At 29.8% G+C, this 11,347-nt stretch overlaps 1 protein-coding gene across 1 annotated transcript; it reads left to right on the forward strand.

The window, feature by feature from the left end:
- Window positions 1-5,266: 5,266 nt before the first annotated feature.
- Window positions 5,267-10,997, forward strand: LOC114271934 (autophagy-related protein 8g). The gene is made up of 6 exons (XM_028213593.2): window positions 5,267-5,428; window positions 6,311-6,361; window positions 6,465-6,520; window positions 7,755-7,807; window positions 8,881-8,999; window positions 10,703-10,997. Exons 2-6 carry the CDS (start codon window positions 6,325-6,327, stop codon window positions 10,789-10,791), a joined length of 354 nt encoding a protein of 117 aa, XP_028069394.1. The 5' UTR covers window positions 5,267-5,428; window positions 6,311-6,324; the 3' UTR covers window positions 10,792-10,997.
- The last annotated feature ends 350 nt before the right edge of the window (window positions 10,998-11,347 follow it).

Genomic DNA, 11,347 nt, shown 5'->3' on the forward strand with positions numbered 1-11,347 from the left:
AATACGAATGGCTCACAAATTGCATATAACCTCACAAAATCACAGAAACAAATTGAATGACTTACTCAACCTAAATATTGTAAATTTATTTTATATATATATAATTTTATAAGATAGAGAAAAGAAAACATAATCAAGATAGGCTAATGTTTTTCGAATTATTTAATTTAGAAGTCAATATGATTTTTTTAAATTGACTTTAAGATTTTATTGATTCAAGCCATGGAGTGAGGTTAATTTCATGTTCTTATCCAAGTTCAATAATTTTCTTAATGAATTTTCTTCACATTTTCTCATACAATTAAAAAATTCATTCCCAAATATAACTTTTCTTATCTGTTAAAATAGTCAAAAAGCCTTTTAAAATATTAATTTTAAATAACCATTTAGTTAAAAATAATTAAAATTTACTCACCTATTCTTTTAAAATTGTTTCCAATTAATTAAAAAATAAATTTATTCATCATTATTTAATCATGCGCATAAGACGAGTTATACCTAGTTACCTTTAATTCAAATTAGCTAGTAACTCGCACTTATAGCCTCCGTTTGGGAAGTGGGTTGGCTTTTTGGCTTTTTGTTTTTTTTGGCTATTTTAGTCTGGGCTAAAAAGCGTGGTTTGGGAAGAACTTTTTGACTTTTTTGACTTTTTTTGTGAAAGAAGAGTGTAATGATTATGGGTTGAATGTGATGTTTTGTTTTTTGTGGCTAAAATAGCCTATTTTGTCTTTTGTGGCTAAAATAGCCAAAAAAAGCCCCAAACTCTTCTTGCCAAACGAACCCATAGGAATGTCATGTTGCTTCCTTGAGTTTCTTTTTCCATCCAAAAATAAATAAATAAATAAATAATAAACCTAACATGTATTTTTTATCTAGAACACTTTGCTAATTGGATTAGATTCAACTTCTTAGTTTAACTTTTCTTTATCCAACTTAGGGGTCGTTTGACAATGACTTTTTTAATTGATTTTTTGATTTTTTTTTGACTTTTTTAGCCTGAGACTTTTTTGTTCGTTTGGTATCCTTGATTGACTTTTTTGGCTTTTTAGCTTTGGAATAGTGGATTTTTTTTTTGTCCTATTGTGATTTTTAATTTTTTTGTGATTTTTTGACTTTTTTTTGCCCTTTTGTGATTTTTTAGCCCCATGAAGAATACCAAACGAGCACTTAGATAGTTCTTTTATATAGGTACAACTTAAGAATCACACTTTGATTAGGGTTTGCCCTTTGTGTTAACAACTCTCATGTTGCTTACCTCTATATAAGGTCATGCCACATCAACTAACCTTGGACTCACTTGGTCGTGCTTAAAATAAATAAATAAATAAAATTAGTCTTATACAAACAAGTATAGAGAGATATTTAAAGTGAGTGTCCAAAAAAAATATTTAGGAGTTTACTTTGAATTTTTTTTTTTTACTTTGAATTTTTTTTTTTTTTTTTTTTTTTTTTGGGTTGGCTTTTTAGATTTCTAAGTCATGCTACTTTTGAAGCCCTTTCTCACATATTTATTTTCAGAAAGTCTAAAATATTGATTAATTTATTTGCAATGATAAGTTTTTTTGTGTGTGTATATTATTTTTGTTGTTATTGGATCACTCAAGGATTACTATGTAATTTGAAGATACAGTATAATCATCCATCAAACCTTTTCCTATTTTCTCTCTCAAATTTTAGTTTCATTATGCAAATATTAAAAATTATTATTTATCTTGAAAGTTTTAAACGATTTAAACTTGAAATTGAATTAAGGATTCAAATCTCAATGGTGAAATGCCTTTATGAAAAAAAAAAAAAAGAAAAAAAGAAAAAAAAAAGAGAGAGAGAGAGAAATAATTTGTTTTTTAATAAGAAAACTAAAAAGAGGGAGTAAGTAATCATTTTACAAGTTACATTTATACATACAATCAAAAATAAAAAATAAGAAAAGTTGCATCATGTGACAATGAAATTCATACTCGAGCTTCACACATAAGGAGAAAACATTTCATCCACCAGACCAGAATTTCATATTTTACAAGTTGACAGGGTTTAAACATTTTAAAATTTTTAAAAATAATTAATATTTCTCCAATTTCAGTACAAAATTCAGCAAATGGTTAAAATTTGCATAGATATTGTGGGAGACCTTTGCTTCTATAATTATTTTATTTTATTTATTTATTTAATTTAAATTTTTTTTTTTGTCAAACGTACAAACCTATACTTGATATAAAATAAGGAAAGAAAGATTGGATTTTTCACTGATTTGAGAAAAGAAAACAAACAATTTTATTTTCCAATATAATGTTTCAATAAGTAAAAAAGAAAAAGAAAAAAAAAAGGAGCAAAGTAAGGCTTCGTTTGGGAAGTGGGTTGACTTTTGACTTTTTGATTTTTTTGGCTATTTTAGCTCGATGTTAAAAAGCCTAGTTTGGGAAGGACTTTTGGCTTTTTTGATTTTTTGTAGGAGAAATAATGTAATAATTATGAGTTGGATGTGATATTTTGTCTTATTGAGTTAAAAAACTTATTTTGTTTTTTGTAACTATTTTAACCAAAAAATCTTCAAACCCAACTTCCCAAACATAGGCTAAGTGAGAGATGGATATGAATGAGCCTTTTTCTTACAGTATTTTTTTTTTCTTTGTAATCTTGTTAATAGAAAATTGTTTGGTATGAGTTTTTTGGATTAAATTTTTTATAAATTGAGTTTTTTGATTTTCGTATTTTGTTGTTTTTAGTGAATATTTTTAAAATTTTAAACATTTTTTTTTTACTTTTTTAGATGAACCTTACTTAGATGTATCTAAAAAATAAAAAATTTGTGAAAAAATATTTTAAAAAATTAATAAATACATAAAAATATAAATAATGTACTGAATTCTCATTTTTTTTTTGTATTTTTGGTATTTAGTGAATTTTTAAAAGATTTTTTTAACAATTTTTTTTACTTTTTAGGTATATTTATGTTAGGTATGTCTAAAAATTAAAAAAATATTAAAAAAATTCAGTAAAAACAAAAAAATACGGAAAACAATAAAGTAAAATTTTCTAAATTTTTTTTTTGAAAAACTCTAACCAATCAAGTTTATGTCAAAACAAATATTACTACTTTTGGATAGAAATAAAATACACTATTTCACACATAATTTATAAGCAAACCATGAGCAAAAGTTCTTTTAATTTTAATTTTTCTTTTCTTTTATTATCATTTCTTACCAAATCAACTCATTCATTTGCTTCTCCCAAAGAAAGCGCATCGTTTGACTACGATTGAACGGATTCACCACTATAATTGAAGAGATTTGATATTGCTTCATCGGTTTGAATCTCTAATCTCCTTCTTATCTCACCTTAAGGTGTGACTACTACACCATTAGGTCAAATCTCAATGTCTAAATCAACTCATTAATACACTATAAAATATTGTTTCCAATATATACACATATATTAACTTTTTTTGAAATTTGAAAAAATAATAGCAAACACTACAATTTTGATTTAATTACACCAATATCCCTTTTAACAAGGTTATTTTAAGGATTCAACCTAATGCAAATGGTGTAAGGACACAAAAATAAATAATGTGAAATATATATATATATATATATATTTAAGTGTAAAATAAATTTTAATGCCATAGGTCATTCTAGATTATGCACTCTCAAAAGGATATGTATCATATGTAAATTATGACACTAATTCATAATTAAAAATAATAATGAATTATGACCAAACATTAGATAATGTATAATCAAAAATCTTTTAGCTTATAACCAAAATAATAATTAAGTCATAACCAACATGATAATGATTCATAACTAATATTACAATAAATCATAATCAAATAACACAAACGTCATAACTGGAGTATATAATACATATCCCAAAAGGGGTGTCTATAATAAAATTTGCCTAACACTATTTCCTAATAAAAAAGAAAATAAGTGTTATTTGAATTAAAATTTTAAAATAATTTAATATAATTATATTGAAATTATAAGACTTGGGAACAAGAATTTTCGCTAAAATAATCAATAAAGGCACGCAAAAAAAAAAGGTTAAAATAGTCGATAAGACAAAATGTCACATTTTATATATCAATCAATTATTTTTTTCTCTCACAACTATTTATTCAATTACAAAAGAATTCACAAATCATCCAAACTATAATTTTTTTCGTCTCAAAATAATCAAGTTCCCAAATGAGAGCTATATATTTTTTACAAAAATAAATATAATTTATCCATAAAAAAATTAAAAATTATATTCCAACGGTTATAATGTCAGCAGAAGTTGAACAAACAACCTAACAAAAGAAGGGACTCCTCTCCAATGACGTGGGGGGTGTTTTTGGGCATTGGTGGGCCTCGATTCGAACTTAGGTCAATAATTCAAATCATTGAATATGTAGAACTCGTTAAATATATTATTTTTATAAAAAAATTATATTGGTTGAATATCGATAATCACTTGATCATACCATACATGTCCTACTTTATTTTGAAAATCATATTTGAAAATTATTTTGAAAAATATGATCAAATCAAATTGTTATTGATATCTGATCAATATAATTTTTTACAAAAATAATATACTGGGTGAGTTGTTCACATTCAACGATTTGAATTATCAATATCGACTTAGATGAGGACCCACCAGTGCCGAAAAGCGCCCTGTTCTAGGGGTGAGCATGGTCCGGATTGGAGTAAAACTAGGACCAATCCGTTATCTACGAATCTTGCAAAATTGGAACCAATCCAATCTGTTTAAATCGTAGAACCAATCCGAATCAATCCATTTAAATACGGATTGAATCGGTTTAGGATCACGAATTTATATAATTAAATAACAAAAATATATATATAACACTTTATTTTCATGAAAATATAAATATACCACCATATTAGTTTCACAATAGCAACATGTCTTTTCATAATAACGACAAACTGTTCTAGAATTTAAATAACCATAAAGAAACTAGTTCCACCATAAGTATTTAGACCATTACAAATTAAAACTAAAAACTAGCAAACAAAAGTAATAAAAGAAAATACTATACAAGTTTAGGTTTAGATTTAAGTTTTATATGAAATAAGAGAAGATAGATCAATTCCAATCTGAAATCGTGAGATTCAATCCAGAACCAATCCATGAATTACAGATTTTTAATTTTTCAATTCAAAACCGAATTACGGAATCAAAAAATCAATCCAAACCTACTAATTTGAACTAGACTCGATCGAATTACAAATTTCACACCCACCTGTTCCACAAAGGAATGCAGCACACAGTTACGTGTGGTGGACCGTAGTAGCTCACCCATTAAATACTCTTGGGGCTTTGTCAATTCAACCAAATACCCTACCCTGTGTTCAACTGTCTTTTACCCCCCAAGAGAAAGAGACCAAAGACAGCTCTAGCCTGCATATCTGCAAGAGACACGGTATATTTCTTCTACTAATTTTGTTGTTTTTCTTTCTTGTTCTTATAATCTTTCCCTTTATTTTGTTAATCTCAATTGATTGATCGCTTAAAATCTTCAGTCTTTCCTCATATATATATATATATATATACTATATGAGCATATATATTAATCTTAGGGTTTTGAATTTCTCTTTCATGCCAATATGTTCGATCCTAAATTTGGTATTCCTCCTTAAATCGCTTATTTTGATTCTCTCCCTTTCTGGGTTTTTTGGGATTCATGTTGTTATGAATTTAGTCAACTGTATTCAATTTCTTATAGTGTATAAAGTGTTATTTATTTATTTTCTTTTTGTACTATTTGATTGTTTCTTTCGAATTCTAAGTTGAATTCCTCCCCTAAATTTTAGTTGTTATTTGTTAAAAGACTGATAATTGCATCAGTTCAAAGGAAGAGTGACACTATTCTTTGAGGTGATGCTATGAGATGTGAGAGACCAAAATTGATTTGGGTTGAGATAAGATAATAGAGAAAGATGTGTTAACTCGTTGTTTGACTAGAATTATTGCCCTTTAATTGAGCAAACTTACAAAATAGGATTCCTCTAGTTGATCAAGGACAAGGGTTTGATGAGTTGAATTTAGTTGGGACCTGTTAGAAATGGTTTATATCTTCCGCAAATAGAGTTTTCTTTTTTACAGTTGCATCTCATGAAATTGGTTTCTATAAAATAATGCGCCCCAAACTATTTTCTTAAGTAGTTTGATTTTAAGAGTGCAAGAAGAGGACTAAACCACACATTAATGTGCACTATTTGGGTGGTGTTTTTAAGAAGAGGACTATTTGCTAGATGGAAATATGTAGTTTTAAGCTATTGAATTTTTCCTCTGCATTGTGCAGCATTTGAAGCAAGGATGACTAAGATCTATTTCAAGCAAGAGCATGATTTTGGTATGTACTGGTCTTTTTTACTGTACTCCACTTTGTGTCTTATATCATTTGTCTGTATGGCAATGTTGATGTTGGGTGCTTAATATTTTGTTCCAATTTTCAGAGAAAAGGCGTGCTGAGGCTGCAAGAATCAGGGAGAAATACTCAGACAGAATTCCTGTAAGAATAAAATATGTAATTTAAAATTTTGGGTCTCAAATTTTGTTTTCTTCTGCATCCAATGATCTGTGAATAACTTGTTCTTTTTGTTCATTTTCGTTATCTTATCACATTCACTATGACTACATCACAGCTACAATGACAAATAATACTATTATTTTAGACTTTTAGTATATTTGGTTTTTCATGATCTGATCGGCGTTATCAAACATAGGGGGTGTCTGGTGCAGATTATTCAAGCAACTTATAGCTTATTTTAATTTGGGAGTTTGTGCCAGATTGTTTGATGCAGCTTCTGCTTACAGTTTATTAGGCAGAAATAGCTTAAGTTGAAAAAATTTGATTTTTCAGAAGCTGAGGGAGGGGTGCTTGTAGCTTCTGCTTTCTGATTATCAACTTTTAGCTTAAATTAATCTCCAATAAACACCCCCATAATACAAGTTTCCTTTTGGTGCCCTGTAATATGAAATTTGAAGCATTTTAGAATTTAAATAGCTCAATGTTGAGAACTCGCACATTGTGTTATGTTCAAGTAATTCTTAGTTTAATTGGATGTTTGTATGGAATTTTGGCTCATGATTGAGGAGTTTGGTTGAGACAATTGGGTTGACTCGACTAGAGTCACTTTAGTTGATTGATAAAGTTTGGCTCTATATAGCGTAAAATGTTGTCTGGTCTTGGTTATTTAGTTGGTGTATCCATGCAGTAATGTGGTTAGTACATGTATGCGGCCTTTGAATATACTTGTATTTAGCTGTAGACTGTAGTGCATATGTATGCTGCAGATTTGTACTATGCTTTCTAGTGAATGCCCAATTTTATTTTTTCATTTTGGAAATTTAGTTGCACTTTCTAAAATCTTACTTTTGGAGCTTTAATGCATTTGTCAAGCACTGTAATACCTTGTGTAATTTAGCAATTATAAATGTGTTAATTCATGGAAACTTTGGTTTCTGAAAAAAATGAAATTGGTTTCACCTCATTTGGTTTTGATAAATCATTCATAATGTGGTTACTGTTTCATAGATTCGTTATTGGGTTGATGAAAAGTATGCCCAATCTAGTCCCCATTGGATGGGGGTTTGGGAGGGGTAGAGTAGGTGGTTCTTGTTCCTGTTATATCCATAGTATGTGAGATTCATAGGATTATTCTTCTCATTGGTTTACGTAAATCATCATCTCAGTAAATAAATAAATACATGCTTCTTTTTGATGTTTACCTCTTGCTCTAAAGGTGATAGTGGAGAAGGCTGAGAGAAGTGATATTCCTAACATCGACAAGAAAAAGTAAGTGAAGATATTTTCAACTTGATACCACATTCCTGTTTAGCTAATTATTTTGGTATTATTTATCCTTTGTTTGTTTATCACCCTTATGCCAACCATAGTTATTACAAGTGAATTACAAGTTGTCCAAGTTTGGCATGGAAATCTGCACACCTTTCTCTCATCACCTAGAAATTAATAACGGACAGGACGTGCAATACTTGTCTCGAAATGTAATATATGTGTGGAATATTCTTTACTATGCCTTGAATAGCTCCTTCATGTTTTTTCCTTTCTCTTTTTCTATCTATCGATATACATAACTGCATGAAGGCTGAAGATGACATTGAAATTGAAGAAAATGAACAAATGAAAAAATTTGCAGTTATGTTGATGTACCACCAGGAAGAAGAATAAATTGGGAATTACAATTCCAAAACAACTCTCAATATCAATCTCAATAATCAATTGTTCAATATTCATCTAGTCTAGTCTCAAAAACTATTACATAAAATCATATATATAGGCATCTAGGAAACCCTAGTCAAATTAAAGTTACCAAAAATAAAACCCTTGTAAATAATTTAATAAAAACTAGAAATAATCCTAGTAAAGAAAATAAAATAAAATTCCTTTATTTTTCAATTGTTGTCATCCAATGCCTTTCCGGTCAGCATCACATGTACTTGGTATTGGCTATTACATGCCTCTCGTTTTTTTGGAGGGGAAGGTGGAATGCAGTTGTTTTGTGTAACTCGTTCCACCCATCTCTCTCAGTTGCTTGCTCAATTTGAAGGGTTGACCCTGAGAACTCCCTCCTGAATGATGGAAAGTCTATAGCTCAGGGACAGTGATTATTTTAGTGTTTCTTTGATTTACTAGTATTGAAATCCTTTTGATTGATTTGAATAAAATTGTTAGGGACATGATTTGTCCGGGCTGACCTGATGTGGGTCAAGTCTTTTAATGGTAGGGAAACCTTTTATTAATCCAGAAGGCAATTGACCTGAATGCTGAAAAAGTTAGCAACTATTAGCATTTGTTTTCTTAAAAGTATTGAATTTTTTCCACTCACTTGAGTAAGATAATTCCAGATACCTTGTTCCAGCTGACCTGACTGTGGGACAATTTGTATATGTGATCCGGAAGAGAATTAAACTGAGTGCTGAGAAAGCAATCTTCATATTTGTGGACAACATCCTTCCGCCTACAGGTACCTGCATTACAAGTTTATGTGCTCCATTGATGCTCTTTTTGTTTAGTTCAGAATTATAACCTTTTTTTTTTTTTTTTTTTTTTTTTTTTTTTCCCATAGCCAACATTAGACAAGGACTTTATATTCATAAAAGATAGTAATTCTAATAATAGTTTGGATCCTTATTAAACGAAATATATTTTGAATGATTTATACTTTTTGTACAAAAGATGGTTGATTCAAATTTGGACAAATCATAAATTTTCTTAGACTATGTTTGGTTCATGGATTTGGTTGAGAGATTTGGAAAGGAAAGGGAAAAGATGTGTGAAATACAGGTAAAATTTAGTTGTATTTCATTTATATTTCACCTACATTTTCTCTTTCCGTTTTCAAATTCCTCCTCAAATCCATGAACTAAACATAAGGCCTCGTTTGGGAACAATTTATTTTAGCAACTTTTTTACTTTTTGGCTAAAATATGAGGTAAAAAAAAGCAGTATGTTTTTTGGGATTATTTTTTGATTTTTTACGAAAAGATATGCAAAAAGTAGAGAAAAAAAGGGAATCTTTAACTTTTTGGTATAGGGTGTTGGTTTTTTGGTTTTTTTAGTGATTTTTTGGCTTTTAGACTAAAAAGTAATGTTATCAAACGAGACCTAGTGGGTTCCAAATTGGGAAGTGAAAAAAATGGATTTTGTCGATATGGATTTGTTATGGAATTTTTGGATTGATTAATTTTATCACACATTCTAAATCACAAGCATACAATAAAGCAATTACACACAAGATAGAGGCTCACGATTTTTAACGTAGAAAACCAAACTGAGAAAAACCAACTAATCCATTATAAAGAACAAAATTAAAAATGTAACTTACAACTGAACCTAAACCAAATTCACAGTGTTGGATCCATGAATTTATGGGTGTGCTCCTTGTACTGACCAAGTCCCATGATCTCAGCTCTTCAAATGTTGATTTGAGTTTTGAATTCACAATACTTTTAGAATCCACCACAAACTGAACACTATCTACTAACCCACTCTTGAAATCCACCTAGGCAATCACCAATTTATGAACAATGATAAAGAATAGATCAAAGATGGAGTGATTTTTGGCAAAATATATTCTCAAGCACTCTGCTTAATTTTCGGTCCTCCCCTATGATCCTAATTATAGTTAAGATGTCCTTAGATGATTTAAAGGCTACTTTATGCCTTCTCCATGTGGTAAACCGACTTAAAGCTTGCAAAAACAGTGCACTGTGCTCTAGCTCACAAAAGCCCGCTCAAGTGCACAAACAAAAGGACACAATATGAGCATTTTGATGAAACACCACTCGAGCACAGAAGTCAGTTCAATCACTTACGGTAGAGAATGTGAACTTCACCATTTTTATCTCAACTGCACTAGGGATTTACCTTGCACTGCTGAACCCAGCTGTACATTGTTCTATGATGTTTCAAGCCTTGTTAATGCAGAACGCTTAAGGCTAAAACTAACACAACATATAGCTGACAACTCACTAAAAGTTACATTTTGATTAGGATTCGTTCTGTCAATGGAATTACCAAATTTAATAACGACACTAACAGGATGTAAATGCAGAATTTCCAAAATATAGGTTGCTATTTCTATTGTGCAATCTCAAACTATTAGGATATATGCTCGGTTAGTGGTCTATCTCCGTAGATTTATATTACAACTTTTGATTATCACAGGAGCAATAATGTCTACTATATATGACGAGAAGAAGGATGAAGATGGGTTTCTCTACGTCACATACAGTGGGGAAAACACATTTGGGTGACAATTTCTCCGCCAGCTTATTAAGGTTACCATTAATATCTTCCTTCTCGCCTGATGATGCCATTTTCATCTCCGGGGCCTTTGTATTAAATAATTCTGCAAAATATGACTCATATATAAAACCTTGCCCTTGATAAATGTACAGTTGTACACTTTATATTTTCTTTAAAAATTTATATAATGCAATGACTACTGAATATTTCTTTATCTCTCCGATTGTGTCTATGCACGTTTTTTAAATGTCTTGGCTTTTGGTTCTTTTTGATGAGTGTTGGTTGCTGGTTATCCATTTAATGGGTTAACTATAGTGCATCATGTGGTGATCAAGTTGCTCTTATCATGTTATTTCATGAGTCTCTTTTCAAATTCTAACGATTTATTATTATGTCACATTCTGTGAGTAACACTTGTGAGGAAGAGTAGTTTGTGATTAGAATATGTGTTTGTATGGAGGTTTCCTTTCAAATGGGGTCAGCTGCTTGTAAAACTCCATGACTTAGTTTGGTAGTGAGTTTTGTGCCAACTTGATTTGTCAAATCAAAAATTTGCAGTGAATT

Source organism: Camellia sinensis, chromosome 5 (assembly GCF_055761805.1).
Source record: "Camellia sinensis isolate YWXY chromosome 5, ASM5576180v1, whole genome shotgun sequence".
In the NCBI taxonomy this organism is placed as follows: domain Eukaryota; kingdom Viridiplantae; phylum Streptophyta; class Magnoliopsida; order Ericales; family Theaceae; genus Camellia; species Camellia sinensis.